Source organism: Paramisgurnus dabryanus, chromosome 16 (genome assembly GCF_030506205.2).
Source record: "Paramisgurnus dabryanus chromosome 16, PD_genome_1.1, whole genome shotgun sequence".
In the NCBI taxonomy this organism is placed as follows: Eukaryota; Metazoa; Chordata; class Actinopteri; order Cypriniformes; family Cobitidae; genus Paramisgurnus; species Paramisgurnus dabryanus.
The window spans coordinates 35,789,577-35,808,146 of NC_133352.1; the positions used below are offsets into that span (position 1 = coordinate 35,789,577).

The following is an 18,570-nucleotide window of genomic DNA, read 5'->3' on the forward strand; positions in this document are numbered from 1 at the left end:
TACACACACACAACTCTTGGCCTGGCCTGTAAGACCCACCTGATAACTTCAGATAAGAAGAGTACTAAAACTGCATTCTGAACAGACTGCAGATCAGTTGTCCAGGCTCCTGAACACACACACACAAGCTTAAACTTAATTCACTCCTGCTTTATGTCACTCACATTGTATTTTACAAAACCTGACAGTGGATGTTCCTGTTTCAGCCAAGCTTCACCTGATCTACTGAGACCACCACAACCTTCCAACACATCTGGAAACACACTTGTTCTGCATTCACTTTAATAACCACTAACTTTACACTTTGTTTAAAAAAACTTGAATAACAGCATCAGCTAAATAAATAATTGTGACCCATTCTGGCAAAATTAGTGGGAATGTGCAGGGTCTAATTTTGAGCTAGAGGCAAAATGTAAATTTTGGTCAAAATTGAGGTTTTAATAAAAATAAGAACATTAAGCCCTCGACCAGCGATCTTCTTACTAGTCATTAAATATCTAAAATGATCTTTGTTTGTACGTTTTCTGAGAGGTGTACTGTCCTAAAAGTTTAATCCAGTACATAGAAACGTGTTCATCATCCACGTGACATTTTGGTTTGGGTTTAAATACATGCAGGAATTAGAAAATAAAGCGCAGGCCCTGATCGATGTAAAATATAGGGCTGTGAAAGTTAATTGTGCAAATGCGCGTTTTCTCAATAAATGAATTTTTAATGATTTATGGTGAAATGCCACCACATCCAAAAGCCAGAGGGCACTCTCGTGCAGAAACGCCATTTGTGCTACAGAAGAAGTATCATTACAAACGCTATTCCAGAAAAATATCTAGAGGCATATTAAAACTGCTGTTCTTCAAATTGTTTCAGGTATTTTCATGAAAAAAAAGAATATTTTGAAACGCCATGTACACTCACAAGCTGCGCATGAAACAATTGGAGCCTCACAATTCAGAATTGATCTCAGACAGGTATTTTTAATGGGGAACGCGAAGCATCGATGCACAGCCCTATTAAAATAGTTATTAAGAGCTATAAGCTATGAAAACGATCTTCCTCACGCTGACTGACACATTTGAAGCATGCACACAGATGTGCGACTGCGCAACCCCGATATATAAACACGCACACAGAATTACGGTCACGCAGATATAATCCAGTCCTTCCAGTTTTTTTGTCATCTGCAATGGAATGTGCAGAATATTTATGCAACTTTATGTGATGAAACTGCGGGAACTTGCAAAAGTTTCGGAACCAATGATGTTCACATCACATAATCGCGTCACTTCATAACGTTCCCATGACAACAGGGACATGGCTGCGCCTGTGTGAAGTAAATGCAAAATTTTTCAACTTTCTGTTAAGAAAATGAATGTGATTTTTGCTAAAAAAATTCAGGTATTATGAAATCGTGCAAGCCCCGCATATTTTGCATGCGGAAATCTGCAATTTATGCTGCGAAAGTGCAGCGTATTTGAAAAATGTGGCCCCTGCATAAATTTGCGGACTTTGGCTGATTATGCATTGAATCATGTGATCGCATAATTGTGTTTTTCTGGAGGGACTGATAATCTGTTATGTCTTAATGTTTGTGTAACTGTTGGGGAACCGTACAGTAGTTCCTAAAGCTGTCTGTCTCAATGTCAATCAAACAATAAAAGGAAAAAAGCTGAACGTATATTTTTCCTATAGATATTGTTTTTGCCTTAGTGTGTTTTACAGTGATTTTAAATTATGGATGCGGTGTTTTGTTTTTGAACCTTTAAAAAACTAGATTTTTCTCAAAACTAAATTAGCTGACTCTGTCAACTTTAAACGCGTGAATCTCTGCCTTTTTTGTCAGATTGTTTTGAGATTTTTGTTAATAGAGAATGTTAAAACTATAAATAACTCATTTTTGAAAATGTTTGATTTCCCAGCACAGGTCACTTATGTAAATATGAATGTTCATTGCAAAAACCCTAAAAAATAAGTTATTGTGGAGACATTTCCATGCCCTATACATTACGCAGCATTTTTTTGCTTGTCATATGGCCTTTTGGGCGGTCCTTGGCTTTTCAAAGTGACCATAGTGACCTTCAGTTTGAAGATCTGGCTAGACTATTTTTTCACTAAAAAGAATCAAATGACCCTGATAAAAACATTGAAATATGTCCTTACTATACAGAAGTAAAACGAACCTATGTGTGTGTGTTTTAAGCTCGAATGAAAAGGGGTTTCTCTTTATCCTATTTTATATTCATTGTGTGCACAGGTGAAGAGCACTTATCCTTGTTGTTGTTTATTTTGTTTGTGTGTTTCAGTGGAGATCATAAGATGTTTCTCTCCGTGCTGGCGGCGCTCTCTCTGGCTCTGATCTTCCTCCTCATCCAGCGTCATTGCTCTCTGGTGTCTAAGATCGCCCTGGTGCTCGGCCTTCTCGGAGTTTACAGCTATCGCGCCGCTGTCGGAAACGTCCTGTTCCCATGGCAACACAGCAGCCGTGCTGTCTCCAAGTAAGTTTGATGAAATTTAAATATCTTTTTGACATTCCTTGAATGTCAGATTTCGAATACATTATCTCGGCTCATTATCGTTGTTTTTGAATTGTCTGAAGTTACTTTGCTGACTTTGAGTCTCATCAGATCTGTGAGTCAGCCTCTATGCTAAATGACGGAGAGTTTCTCGAGAGTTTTTAACAGGAGAGCTCGAGTCGAGAGGCATCAGCGATGACCGTGAAGAGCGAACGCGGCGTTTAGCATTGAGCCAGAGATGATTAAGACTGTTATTAGCTGACGTCGAGAGAAACAGACCCACAGTTCCTCTGACTTCAGTTTTAATAACACTATAGACACTTAACTCTTTCCCAGACAGCGTTTTTTTTTTTTATTGGCAGCTAGCATGTTTTATGATTTTCACAAAAGTTTAAGGCCTTCCAGAAAATGTTCTTCTTTAAATATATAAACATACAAATAGTCCTGGGAAAAGATTAATCGCGATTAATCGCATACAAAATTTTAGCATAATATACAAGTGTGTGCTGGGTGTAATTATCATGTATATATAAAAACACACATTTATGTATGTATTTAAGAAACATTTACATGTGTATATATATTGATTTATATTTTTATATATTCTATATTGTATATAAATTAAAAATATATATATATAAATAAAAAATTTCTAAAATGTATATATTTATGTGAGTGTGTTAAAATATACATAATAATTACATACAGCACACACATACAGCATATTATGAAAAATTTACTTTTATTTTGTATGCGATTAATCGCAATTAATCTTTTCCCAGCACTACATACAATATATCAAATGAAAGAACAGACCCTAAAAAAAACTTTCATCCTTTCATTTATTTGTTCTCTTTTTATCACCTCTCAAACATGGGTAGGTTTCTTCAAAAATACAAAATTTTGAGCAAAAGGCTGAGATAATTGCATTTTTGTGAAGGACTTTTGATAGAGATCAGATTCAGAGCAATAATTAAAACATGCACAGACTTTAATGTTTGCCCTAAAGGGATGCTTCCAGGTTTTATAAGTTCATTTTTACGTGTGGATAGTAATGACTAAAGCCCAGGATACACTGCAGGATTTTTGCACAACAGATCCAGATTGTCAAAGACTTGCTTCCTGTATACAATTCACGGCTTTGTGCAATCGCGAATAAAAAGTGAAAGTCAACCCGAGTGCGGGTTCAGACACGAATTCCTGAATTACATGCACCATAATTACCCAACCAAATCTGTAAGAGAATGCAAAAGCATTTAAATATATTTTCCTCCCTATAAGTCAAGATAGCCTGACAGGCAGGGCGGTGATGCATTTGGCAGCCCGACTGTAAGGCACAATAGCTCCGGGACGTCGGAATAACGATTTTGCTTTTATTTTTTATTTTTAGGTAACTGTCACTTTAAGTAAATGCGCACACATGCACACTATAATGGATATTAAGAGGGCTGATGCACTGTTATACACACACACAAAGTACAAACAGTTTTGTCAGATACACACACAAGTCTTCGCTCTCTCCTGTGAGAAACAGCACCGATCGCCTTCTCCCCTTGACATTTTCTCCCACCTAATTAAATCTTTGACCTCCTACCCTTCCTGTGGCAACGCGGGCTGTGTTTCATTACACACTCTCAATATGAGAGAGAGAGAGAGAGAGAGAGAGAGAGAGAGAGAGAGAGAGAGAGAGAGTGGGTGTCCGGATGGAGTAATTGGCATTGCCACCCTATGCCACTTGAGTCACTCTCACACTCATTAATCACTACAGGACATTGTTTATGTTGCTCTGGTAACCTCTGGCTCGCCTGTTAAGTAGACGTCCGATGACTTCCGCCCCTCTAATTTGTCTCTCACGCTTATTTTATTTTGCTGTCTTTCTCTCTGTCACAAGCATTTGCTCTCTGTGACCGTAATGATCGTTGCTTTAACTACAGTGGGCACCAAATGTTCAAAATCCGAAAGACATGACTGCAGTTATCCTGAACCGATCCAAAACTGTGAGGAATCACTCAAGTAAACGGGCATCCTCATTATTATTTGCCTTGTGTGTTACTCCATTTGCATCAGATTTTTCTGTGGAAGAAATCATAATGCTTGCGTCGTATGAAGCTACTAAACAGTCCCAGCATGTGGTTTTCGAAATATGTTTTTTTCATGTAAATAAGAAATATTAATAGCTCTTCTGATCTCACAAACAAAACACTTGTTTAGGATCTAGTTTCATATAATCAACATAGTTTGGGCCAAATGCTGGCATCTTTGCATGCATTTCTCACTGCATACAGTTTATCCCAGAATGCAATAAAACAGACGACAGAATTGGGAGTAATGCTGATTTTAACAATTCCATAATACATTTGATAGACGCTTTTATCAAAAATTACTTGCAGTTTATTAGTATGTGTTACAGTATATAGGGATCAAACTAGGGCTGGGGTATTTATTAAACAATTATTATTTTTCAGATTAGTTGACTAATCTAACGTCTAACTGGACGATTAATCTAGCGAATAGTTTCTGTTGCTTGATTAATAAAAACCATAATGTATCTTAAATAAATGCCAAAACATTCTTAATAATATACTTTAAAGGTTGTATCAGTGATTTCAGGCCAGGGGGTGGCCAAAGCTACTTTAGGGGGTCCATAGTCCTTGAAAAAAACAATGTGTAACCATGTATCAAGCATGAATGAATGCATTATTAGATGTAAACATAATAAGAGTGAATTTTAAACATTTCTGCTTTATTTCTCTTAAAGGTATTCACCTAAAAATGAAAATTCTGTCATCATTTACTCAGCCTTATGTTGTTCTAAACCTATGCAAGTTTATTTTATTTTGATAAACACAAAAGAAGATATAAATGTTGGTAAGCACACAATTAATGGTATATCCATTAAATTCCGTCATGTTATTTTTATTCCTACTATGGAAGTCAATGGTTACAATCAGCTGTGTGCTTACCATCATTTATCAAAATATCTTATTTTGTGTTCATCCGTAAAAAGAAATTCGTACAGGTTTAGAACAACATAAGGATGTAAAAAAGATGACAGAATTTTCATTTTGTGTGAACTATCCCTTTAATGAAGCAAAAGATCAGGAAATCTAAACTCCATGATAAACCTTAAACTTATTTCAAATAGCAGAGCTCAACACAAAGATGTTTGACAAAAAATTTAACGTAAATATGGATTAATCTTTATTTAAGAAGATACAAAAGTTTTCTTTTTTTGATATTTAATTTACTTTAATGACAGAGACAGATTACACTGCAAAAAATGATTTCAAGAAAAAAAATCTTAATCTAAAAAATCTACAAATTCTTTAATTAAGATGCTTTTTCTTGAGGAGCAAAACGACCCTAGAAGTCTAGTTTTTAGTAAAAAAATATCAAATTTAAAGGGATACTTCACCGATTTAGCATTCAGCTTTGTATCTGTAGAAACCCGGCAGTATTACTGATTGACCATGTTTCCCTCCATCATTTCCCCCTGAGAGGAGAGATATCTGCATTTTGGTTCTGCAAAAAAGTCCTCCGATGATGCAAAAATCGTCATATTACATCATCGGAGGACTTTTTTGCAGAACCAAAATGCAAATATCTCTCCTCTCAGGGGGAAATGAGGGAGGGAAACATGGTCATTCAGTAATACTGCCGTGTTTCTACAGATACAAAGCTGAATGCTAAATCGGTGAAGTATCCCTTTAAGTGATTTTGTGCATAAAACAAGCAAAAAGTCTGTCAACAAAACATTTTTCTTAAACACTAAATTCAAGAAAAATTTGCTTACCCCATTGGCAGATTTTTTTGCTTGTTTTATGCACAAAATCACTTAAATTTGATATTTTTGGTCTAAAAACTAGAATTATTTTATTGGGTTGTTTTGCACATCAAGAAAAAGCATCTTAATTTAAGAATTTTTAGAAAGTTTTACTAAAAACAAGACAAAAATACTAAGAAATGTTTTTCTTGAAAATAATATTTTGCAGTGTATGCTTATTATAAGACCGAATGCAATAAAATGTTTATTCGTTTAAGGCGTACAGTAACCAAATGTTTACTATGAAAATCACAAAGACAGCTATTTTGACATATGAGCATTTGTCAGTTTAAGCCAAAGTCTTTTGGCTGTGCACGTACGCTATCAGATATGCCCTTCGTGCCTTTAAAGGTGACATAGAATGATTAAACAGAGTATTTATCCTTGTTCTGTGATGTGACATGTAGACAATTTTTTTTTTGGTCTGTAATGCCTTAGAAGCTTCCTAAAAACCTCTCTCAGATAGCTCTATTAGGGTGGGAGATTTTAAACAAGTGGTTTTGCACCTATTTGGCTCCCCCTACTGGCTTAACTTGCAATCTCATTACTGATTGGCTGACTTTGCTGCCACTCAAAAAATGTGCCAATTATTTTAAAGTGGAGGGGCAGGGAGATGCCTGTGATGTCATAAGCATCAGTTTTTCAGATTGGGCCGTTCTCTGATTGGGCTGCATTTCTAAAAGAGGAATTTCTATGAGACTGAGATGTTTAGCATGTCTAGCACTTTTTGTATGTTTGTGAATGCGGGTAAACTACCAGTATTCAATAAAGACAAGGTAAAAATGATTTTTCATTCTCTGTCCCCTTTAAGTTCAATGTGCAATCCAGTCAATTAAAAATCATACAGAAGCCTATAAAGATCAACTCAAGAATAAAAACACGGTGCTGGGTTTTGTTGTAAAAATAAATGCCAATCGTAGACTTTATTAAGTCCACAAGAAAATTACTATACACACTTCCAGCCTATATACACTGAAATCATGTAGTATTAGCAATGTACAACCTCACTTACATCATTTTAAATACATTCCAATCACCGACATTGTGTGATTGTTGTGAGGTTTGACACTGGATTTTTCTACCTAACAACAGCCACCCCCTGTCGGTGATTGGTTGAAAAACTTTATTGTTTGTTGAAACCAATTGTTTTTGTGTGCAGCCCAGGCTGCCTACAGAGACGCGTTTTTTGACAGCATGCTTATGGGATGGGCAGCTAGCGTATCGATACGAAAGATTAGACGAATGGGATCATCCATTTTTTTAGGCCTTAAATTTAATGTTTAATGTTTTGTGTCGAAGCGTCGACGCAAAAATATGACATCGATCGATGTCCTCGACGTGTCGTTACAGGCCTAGATCAAACCCATGGACTTTGCATTGCAAACGCAATAATCTACCAATTTATTCATATTTCTTAATCAGCATGGTTTTGAAATGTTATCTGCCTCGCTTAGCTTGGTGTTCACGTATTTGTATTGAGTATGTCTCAGTCCTTGAACACGTCTCTGGTGGGCTTCATGTGAGGAGCACTGTTATCCATACGTTTTTAACCTTACAATGTTGTTGCCTTTTAGGCGGTAGTGCAGCAGCTTATAAGAGTTTGGAACAAATCTAATTTTGATAAAAGAACCGCCTGCAATAGTTCAGACGTTTTAATATTCAGCAAATTGTTGTTTGGTCTGCTGACTGCAGAAGTCTTTTGTTCATCTTGAATTTAAACATTTAAATTAAACCAAAGCTTTCGGTCGTAAACGGGAAGCAAACAAAAGGGCGAGGGAGGAGATGTCAAACAATCTGCCTCTTCACATTCAGAGCTGTTTACTGGGTGAATGATTGTTGTGAGAGAAATACCAGTGGAAAAGAAATAAACAGGAATTTTGGCAGAGCTTCACATTTACGAGCAATTGAAGTGGGTCGGCAATATGAAGTGTGTGAGCGGTTGAACGTTCAGTTATGATAGAGAGATGAGCAAGGGGATATTTTCAGGGGAACTATGAGTTATAAAATGTGTTATCTGAATGTATCTTGCTTGCCAAATATAGGAATTCAGTCTGATGATTGTGTAGTGTTTACTGTTAGAGGGTAAAATACTTCTCAAGAGAGGAAAGGAATACAGTTCAAAACAATTAAAATTTTATTTAGATCAGTGTACATGCTAGAAAAATGAACGGAGGAATAGCTGCAATCCAAGTAATAAATCAGGAAAAACAAACAAAGAGTTTTCTTCAAGTCATGGCAGATATACTGACTCGTAACTTTATCCAAGTGCGTTATACAGTACATATTAAAATTGCATTTTTGTCAACTGGACATTTGTTAGCTTACAGAACAGATTTTTTGCATTTTTGCAGAGCGGAGCTGCGAGAGGGGGTGCCATTCAAAGGGTTTTTCCAAATGAAACCGAGCAGTCGAATCTCTTTCTGCACAAAAGGCTATTATTGAAGCTAATTCTCCTTTTGTTTCCAAGGCTTTCAGATGCAGATCAGTGCAGCCCAAGACTCACAGTAATTAAAATCATCTGAAGGCAGTAATTAAAAACTAGCACACCTGTGTCAGGAGGAGAGGGGCTGGTAAAAAGCCCTTTATTGCATGATTCATCTAAAGGTGTTTGGTGTTGACAACTTATTCAAGAGTGTTTGTGCATTCGGATACAAAATAGGATAAAAAATTATTTTATTATTATATACACACACACACACACACACACACACACACACACACACACACACACACACACACACACACACACACACACACACACACACACACACACACACACACACACACACACACACTCTGGTTTCCATGTTGTGTGGGGACATTTCATAGATGTAATGCATTGTATACTGTACAAACTGTATATTATATTTCCCTACCTACCCCATTCCCTAACCCCACCCATCACAGAAACCCTTCTCCTACTTCACATTTTCAAGATACATGATTTTGTTTGATTTATAAAGCTTTTTTCCTCATGGGGACCTCAAAATGTCCCCACGAGGTCACAAAAATACTAGTATTCCTATCTTTGTGGGGACAATTGGTAATTACCAGGTACACACACACACCTTCATACACACAGTGATTTCTATTGTTTAAACTTATGGTAAGAAGATTTTTAGAAAAACACACTGGTAGATTTGTTTTGTAGTATTTTGGTTACACTTTTTAGTCTTTTCAAAATGGGCCAATTCTTGGACAACATTTCTGTGTGGACTAGACTTTGGGCACATTTCCAAAAAAATGCTGATTGAAGTGGTAATATCTGTGGGTTATTTACTAAAAAGTCACAAATTAAATAACACAGGCACAACAGCTGATTTCCATAATGACCAACACAATCTACTAAGAGCACACAAATTAGTTTAGGGTTGCAAATAAACAAAGCTGATGCTCCTCAGGTGCAGTTGATCTAGTAAAGCTATGTTTATCCTCGCCGCGTCTGCACGGGCGCTTTGGTGCGCGCGGCAAAAATGACGTCAACGCGGAGTGGGCGGTCGTGCGAGTTGGGTGCGCAAGACCCCATTTCGCGTGGCGGTGTGCACGGCATTTTTTGTAACTTTCCGCGCGGCTCCGCATCCGAAAATGACCGAACTCGAGGCGATTCTGTCCGAGCAGACAAGCCTGTGACGTATCTCTTTGATCAATCCAAGCAAAACAATGTATATATTTATCTGACACTCTGGAAGTAAAGTATGGAAACTTTGCAGTTTAAAACACGAATTCTTTTACATGATTCAGAATGTTTGGCTTATATTTGTATTGAAAGAACTACTGGACGAGGAATAAAATACAAACCTTAAAATATCTGTACTGTTTGTTTAGTAAAAAACGTTAATGAAATGATAATGTTTAATAAAGACATATTTAAAAGATTGTTGTTTTATTCATGTTCTCATATTTATATATCAAACTCTGATGTTAAAGCAACACTATGTAGTTTTCATGTAAAAATGACTTACAGCTCCCCCATGTGGTTGAAAAGCGCAACAGTGCCTGGTATCAGACACTCTTCTGCAGGCAGGGGGAGGGGCGGGGCTGTGTTTCCTACCCTCCACCGCCACTTTCAGAGTGAGCTTGTAGCAGCTAGGAGGCTGCTCAGGTTGCAGCAACAGTACAATTTGTCCAGTTAAAAGTTGTTCTATCACTGAAATAATTTTAGAGACATTATTTAAAGGTAAAAAAACTACATAGTGTTGCTTTAAAAGCACCAGGGTTGTTCCAGCGGACGACTTCTTCTATCCTCTTCTTTATGTTTGTTTTTGACTTTATTGCTCGCGTCGCCCCCTGGTGGTTCAAAAAATAGTGCAACAGCGAGCGCGTCAACTATAAATGCCTCGTCCGTTTGGTGAGACGCGCGCGCGATCCGCGGAGGCTTGCGTTGCGGACCAAAGCGCGAGTATAAACAAAGCTTAACACCTGATGCGCTTGAGTTCAGCACCACAGACATCGCAGCTGAAAATGTGGGGTGTGAATCCCAGCTAAGAAAGCCATAGGACACTGAAAAGAAGTTTTGAAACACTTGGTATCGTGTGACTTCTCCTAGTGACTCCTCTTTTATTTCCTCCAGCAAATAAAAAATAACTTTGCTTGGCAAACTATATTTTTTAAATAATATGTTCCTCTGGAATTCCAAAAAATCCTCTCCCTTGTGTGAGGATTTTGTAATGGATGAACCCATATGCAGACAGCAGATGAATGACAGATAATTTATTAAAACAAACAAAAAAACAAAAACCCATTAGGGGGCAAAACAGAACAAGATGAACACTACACTAAACTGACACTAAACTTGACACAATATACATACACTAAACTGCACAAGAAACAAGACAAAGTAACAGTAGTAAAAATACTCTTTTGATATACACTGACATGAAACAAGACTGGAACCATGAAGAAACAAAACGCACGTGTACAGAACATCAAACACAAGGACATTAAATAGGGAGAACTTAATGACACACACCTGAAAAAAACCACAAGTAAGGGATATGGGAAAAAGTGACGAGACCCTTGAAATGCGTGGTCAGAATAAACCAATACTAAAACCACGCATCTCCCACATAAAACATGGTACTGTCATAAAGACTAGATATAATTCAAAACAAGATACCAGTAATATCACACGCACAAACATTCAAAAATTGTGTGACTCATTTAAGTAATCTCCTCCTATAAATTTTGTGTCTGAAAGAGATACTCCTAGAAAAGCATATTCAATAAGATCAGTCGCAAAAATAACCAGACCACACCTTTTCAGCGCTAACGATCCACTGCGCGTCTTTAGTAAATCACGACATGGTTTGCACAGGCACAAGCTGTTAGTAAATCTGGATTTTTATGTTGAAAGTCCTCTATTCAGTGTTTTTCTTTTTTTTAAGCAGTGCACCTGGTTCCTTTAAGACCAGATTAGTGTCCGTTAGCAAATCAGTTTTGTTGTTAGTAATATAGGAACAGAAAATAGGAGTTAATGAATAAATAAAGAGAAGTTTTCTGTGGAAAATATTTATAGTTTATATAAGTCAGTGTGTGGGGTCTATGGAGAGCGGCAACCACAGTCTTGCACAATGTTTACTTTTATTAGAGTGGACATTATAAAACCTGACGCAATACCTGGCAACCCAAAAAAACTCTTTCTCAAACAAACAAGCACCTCACTGACACTTATTTTTTTGTACATTTCACCTGCTTTCAGAGCAGATGCAGGTCCTCAGGCCAAGTTCATATGAGAAAGAACATTTCAATGGACAAGAATAATAAGAAACTTGTTTCCACACATCTAAGGATAATTCACTTGATGTTTATTGCACGCAACATTTGCAAGAGCTTATTTGAAATTGCATGCCAGTAAAACAATGTTTATGTAAGTTGAAAATAATACTAATCCATTACTGTAGCATCATCAATCTCAGATACTTACCAGACCCAACCCAATAAAGCGTAAAGAGATAAAAGCTGTATCATGTTCTCTGAGCTGTCACTTGTTGCATCATGCGACATTATGTTTAACATCACATTAAAGTGATTTGCTTTACTTGTGATTCTTAACTTATAAGTGGGTTGTTATTGGCCTGAATACGCTGCCAAGTGGACCAGATTTTATGCTGATAGCTAAAGGTCCGGCTCTGGCATATAGTATGAAGACACCTGTCTCTGTATCCACCACATCAGAACATTAATTCAATTGTAAAGCATCGTCCCAGTGCACTTAATTCTTGTTAAGAAACATTTTTATTGAGCAACTTTTGCTGACGCCAGTAATCTGAAGTAAACAGATTTTATTTGTTCTATAGCACAGTAGAGATATCCTATATCAGTTTATATATAGCCTTCCTATAAATATTGAATCATTTGTACGGTGCCTTGCACAGATTCAGACTCTGGTGGCCTTTAACTCTGATCTGTTAATGCACAGGAGTTTGATGGAGTGGCTTTAGTATGCGAAGCATGAGTCTGCCCTGGGCCCTTTTAAATGGCACCCTGGCATTTGTAAGGGCCCTGGGGAGGTGCCACCCTGTAAATGAGGGGGCGGAGCCAACGAAGAACAGTTTTTAATTGATGCTTATGGCTATTTCTGAGACATCATTTATAAGCAGATGATCTCTCTTTCTTTTGCTCTTTCTTGCTTGTTTTTTTTTTTCTTCTTTCTTTCTGTCTGTCTGTTATTTTGTTTTGTTTTTCTTATGATGGTCTGTTTGACTGATGTAACAATATAAATGTTAAAATAACACATTAATCTTTTTCCTCTGTCTTTCTCTCTCTTTTTCTTCCTTGCTTTTTGATTGATTTGCACTTATTACAGATAAATAAAACATGATAACGCATCTGCTTTCTTTCTCCAAGCAAAGACTCAATGATTTGTTTAGCCTTTCTTTTCCTTTCAGGTATGTACGTGCATTAGCTCACAATAGTGCTCTGAAAGCCAGCATTTAAAGGAACAGTTCAAGGTTTAGAGGAATATCTCGATAATCATTTACTCATTGCTCATCTGAGTTTCTCTTTTTAGATTATAACTTTTTGAAAAATGTTTTTTTTTTTTTGCACTTTTCACAGTTGTCTTTGCTGCTGAATCTCGGGTGTCTTTGTATCTCATTTTAAAGCTATGTACAGTGATTTTGTGTTATTTAAGCTCATATTATTGCCTTCCTAAGATGAATCGTTCTGTTGTTCTTCACATTTTTGTATGTCGCTTTCATTATTTAGAATGGGGTGACAATAGCTGGATTTCCATCACCCTGATTTTATGCACATTTTGAAGTATTGCATAAGAAACTAATGATGGAAACGGCAAATAAAAATTTGAATAAAAAAATTCTCAATGCACAAAAAGTTTTTACGGTCACTTGAGATGGTTTTTGACATGTGAAAAACAGTAAATGCGAATAATAGGAGATGAAAACGCATTTGCTGAATAAATTCTGACGTATAGCAAACATTAAACCATACAGTACTGATCATCTAACTGTATCAGCTGATGTTGTCTTTACCGTACAGTATATGAGGCTCAACGTTGTTGCATTGCCCTTGCTTTTACACTGCAAAAAAATATTTTCAAGAAAAAAAATTCTAAGTATTTTTGTCTTGTTTTCAGTAAAAATATCTAAAATGCTTAAATGAAGATGCTTTTTCTTGATGAGCAAAACGACCCAAGAAAATAAGTCTAGTTTTTAGACCAAAAATATCAAATGTAAGTGATTTTGCGCATAAAACAAGCAAAAAAAATCTGCCAATGGGGAAAGCAATAAATCTTGAACATTTTTCTTAAACACTAAATTCAAGAAAAATTCAAGAAAAATTGCTTACCCCATTGGCAGACTTTTTTTCTTGTTTTATGCACAAAATCACTTACATTTCATATTTTTGGTCTAAAAACGTCTCGGTTACGTATGTAACCCTCGTTCCCTGAAGGAAGGGAACGGAGACGTCACGTCGTGACCGACGAATTGGGAACCGCTCCGCGGGTGACCTATCTACTTCGAGAAACTATAAAAACGCCAATGAACTTGGCATGCAGGTATTTGCATAATGCCGGCGCCGCCCCGCCAGGTGCGTATATAAGCCGCAGGTGCACAATACCAAATTAGCTATATTATTGCTGAGAAGCCGAGCAACAGTGCCCGGCCTAAAAAACAGCAATGGAACAGCAAACTGTGGCGACGGGACGTGACGTCTCCGTTCCCTTCCTTCAGGGAACGAGGGTTACATACGTAACCGAGACGTTCCCTTTCAGTCGGTCACTACGACGTCACGTCGTGACCGACGAATTGGGAATCCCTACCAAAACGCCACTGCAGCTGAACCCTTCCAGTGTCTGTAAAAGCCCTCCGCCCTCCACGTAAGGGGCGGAACCTAAGGCGAAATGCAGAAGGCCGGTCACTACCTGTTCCTTAACCCACGATAGTGAAGCAGCGAACTGGGGAAGCGTCTAAACTGAGCGGAGCTAGAACACTGCGGAAGCCATCCCCTAAGAAGGTTGAATGGATGACATAAAATATGAAACAACCGATAGGTTGCTCATAAAAAGTCTCTGAACAAAACATAGTATGCAGAGAGATGCAGAGCAGGCTCTGCTAAGGAAAACGTGGAGGATTAGTACCCCACGGAGTATACACACAAATGAACCCCACGTAGGGGACAAATGTGGACGCCTAGCCTACACAGGTTTACAGAGAATACATCAGTGATAGGTTGACAGCGGATGCTCCGCAACACCAGCTATCAGGGCGGTGGAGGAGAGGCAAAAACAGTTTTTTAGACGTTTTTGCCCCGATGGCCTTCCATATTGGTGCAGATGTGCAGCACCAAAATAGAGGCTCCAAGCCGACACACGAGCCGACCCTCGGCATTCTTAACTAGTTAGTAGAAAGAACCCGAGTGGAAACCGGTTCGACACGAACACTATAGAATCTTGTGAACGTATTAGGTGTCGCCCAGCCCGCAGCTCTACAAATATCTGTTAGCGAGGATCCGCGAGCCAGTGCCCAAGATGATGCCACACTGCGTGTAGAGTGAGCACGTAAATTAAATGGACAAGGCACATTTTGCTTTTGATATGCAAGGGCTATAGTATCCACAATCCAATGGGACATCCTCTGCTTGGTGACAGCTTTTCCTTTCTGCTGACCACCGTAACAAACAAAGAGCTGATCTGAGGTCCTAAAACTTTGCGTCCTGTCTATATACACACGTAGTGCACGAACAGGGCATAACAAAGCCATGGCTGGGTCTGCCTCCTCCAAAGGCAGCGCTTGGAGGTTCACCACTTGATCTCTGAAAGGAGTGGTGGGAACTTTGGGCACAAAGCCGGGCCGGGGTCTCAGTGTTACGCTGGATGCAGCCGGCCCGAACTGAAGGCACGATTCGTCGACCGAAAATGCATGAATATCCCCTATCCTCTTAACAGAAGCCAAAGCAAGGAGAGTTAATGTTTTCATCGTAAGAAATTTAACACTCACACTATGCAGAGGCTCAAATGGGGCTTCCTGGAGTGATTTCAGCACCAAGGACAGGTCCCAAGGAGGAATAGAGGGAGGACGCGAAGGATTCAGTCTTCGAGCGCCTCTGAGAAATCTAATGACCAGGTCGTGCTGACCCACTGTTCTACCGTTTACGGGTGAATGGTGAGCTGATATCGCAGCGATATCGACTTTAATAGTGGATGGTGACAGCCTATTCTCCAAACGGCGCTGGAGATATAAAAGCACAACACTAATCGGGCATTCTCGGGGGTTTTCACTTTGGGAAGAACACCAGTCGACAAACAGGTTCCATTTAAGCGCGTAAGCCTGTCTCGTAGACGGCGCTCGCGCTGCAGCAATAGTGTTAGATACCTCTTGCGGTAAATCACTCAAATCCTCCGTGCCCCGTCCAGAGACCACACATGGAGGTTCCACAGGTCGGGGCGCGGGTGCCATAATGTGCCCTCTTGTTGAGAAAGAAGGTCCTTCCTCAGGGGAATCTTCCAAGGAGGGGCTGTCGCGAGGAGAGAGAGTTCTGGAAACCAACTCCTGGTTGTCCAATACGGTGCCACCAACAGCACGCTCTCCTCGTCCTCCCGGATTTTGCATAGGGTTTGCGCAATGAGGCTCACCGGAGGGAACGCGTATTTGCGCATGTTTCGCGGCCAGCTGTGTGCCAATGCATCCACGCCGAGCGAGTCGTCGGCTAGTGAATAGAACAGGCGACAATGGGTCGTCTCTGGGGAAGCAAACAGATCTATCTGCGCTTTGCCGAAACGTCTCCAAATCTGCTGAACCGCAATGGGGTGGAGTCGCCATTCGCCGGGACGCGCAGCCCGAGAGAGCGCATCCGCCTCTACATTGAGCGTGCCCGGGATGTAAATGGCACGAAGAGACCTCAAATTCTTCTGACTCCAAGTGAGGAGATGACGGGCGAGATGCGACAGGTGACGCGAGCGTAAACCGCCTTGACGATTGATGTACGCCACGGTCGCAGTGTTGTCTGTGCGAACTAATACATCTTTGCCCTGTAACTCGTTGCTGAAACGGACGAGCGCAAGATATACAGCCCACATTTCTCGGCAATTTATGTGCCAATGCAGCTGGGGTGCCGTCCAGACCCCCGAAGCCGCAAGCCCATCGTACGTGGCCCCCCACCCCGTGTCCGAAGCATCTGTGCATACTATTGCATGCCTGGAGACCTGTCTCAGAGGCACACCGGCTCGGAGAAACGCACGGTCTGACCACGGAGTGAAAGTGCGACGACACGCAGGTGTAATGATAACACGGTGAATGCCGCGCAGCCACGCTCTCCTCGGGACTCGATCGTGAAGCCAATGCTGAAGCGGTCGCATATGGAGCAGTCCGAGCGGAGTTACAGCTGCGGCTGCTGCCATATGCCCCAAAAGCTTCTGAAATTGTTCCAGCGGGACCGCGCTCTTGCTCTTGAATGTATTCAGGCAAGTCAGAATCGACTGTACACGCGCTTCTGTTAGACGAGCTGTCAAATCGATCGAGTCCAGTTCCATACCGAGAAAAGAGATTCTCTGCACGGGGCAAAGCTTGCTCTTTTCCCAGTTGACCCGAAGACCCAAACGAGCGAGGTGTTTCAGAGTTAAATCTCTGTGATCGCACAGCGTCTGACGTGTTTGAGCTATTATGAGCCAATCGTCTAAATACGCGAGAATGCGCACACCTCTCTCTCTCAGGGGTTTTAAAGCCCCCTCCACTACTTTGGTGAATACACGGGGAGACAGAGAGAGCCCGAATGGGAGGACTTTGTACTGGTATGCTCGCCCCTCGAACGCAAAGCGGAGAAACGGCCTGTGCCGGGGGAGAATCGATACGTGGAAGTACGCGTCCTTCAGGTCGATGGATGCGAACCAATCGTTTGGACGAATGCATGGAAATATGCGCTTGGGCGTCAGCATCTTGAACGGCATTCTGTGAAGTGCACGGTTCAGCGAACGCAGGTCCAGGATCGGTCGCAAGCCGCCGCTTTTCTTGGGTACAATAAAGTAAGGGCTGTAAAACCCCGACCTCATCTCGGCTGGAGGGACCGGCTCGATCGCGTCCTTCGCCAGTAGGACAGCGATCTCTGCACGGAGGACGTGCGCATCGGCAGCTCTCACCGCAGTGAAACGAACGCCGGAGAATTTGGGGGGACGCCGGGCAAATTGGATCGCGTAGCCGAGACGAATCGTGCGTAAAAGCCAACGCGACGGGCTGGGAAGCTGTTCCCACGCCCCCAGACACCGTGCGAGAGGGACTAAAGGCACGATCGGTGTACCCGCGGCGGGCGCAACGGAGGTGATCGCCGGTGTGTGCGTATTGGCCGCACCGACAGCAGTGTTGTGCATGATAACACTCACCTGAGTCCGCTGCTGGGTGGGTGAGTAAGGGAGGCTCTGCTGAAGACACCTCACGCCACTCGATGCACCCTCTGGCGAAGGGGGAGGAAGACAATGGGTTATGAGCCCGTGATTGTCTTCTTTCCCCTGAGAAGTCAGAGAGCGCGATGGGGTTATGAGCCCGTGCGTTGCTCTCGTACTCCTCTGATGAGTCGGAGAACGAGGGGGGGTTATGAGCCCGCTCGTGTCTCCGGCGCTCATCTGAAGACCTAGAGATGGAAGTGGAATTCGCTCTTTTTGTGGAATTGTGGGTGCCGACTGAAAAGTCGGCGGAACAGAAAATTGAAACAAAGGATTCCCCAACCGGCCCTCCTCCGGTGGGGGGAGTGGTGCTTTCACCATCTCCCGAAGAGCGATCCCCTCCA

The 18,570-nt window shown here is 40.6% G+C and overlaps 1 protein-coding gene across 1 annotated transcript in view; it reads left to right on the forward strand.

Annotated features, from left to right (window-relative positions):
* Positions 1-18,570, forward strand: part of pigg (phosphatidylinositol glycan anchor biosynthesis class G (EMM blood group)) — a 105,451-nt gene that overhangs the window by 66,892 nt on the left and 19,989 nt on the right. Inside the window, exon 10 of the mRNA XM_065263961.2 lies at positions 2,301-2,492. Within this exon, the coding sequence (XP_065120033.2) occupies positions 2,301-2,492 (192 nt within the window). The remainder of the gene's footprint in view (positions 1-2,300; positions 2,493-18,570) is intronic.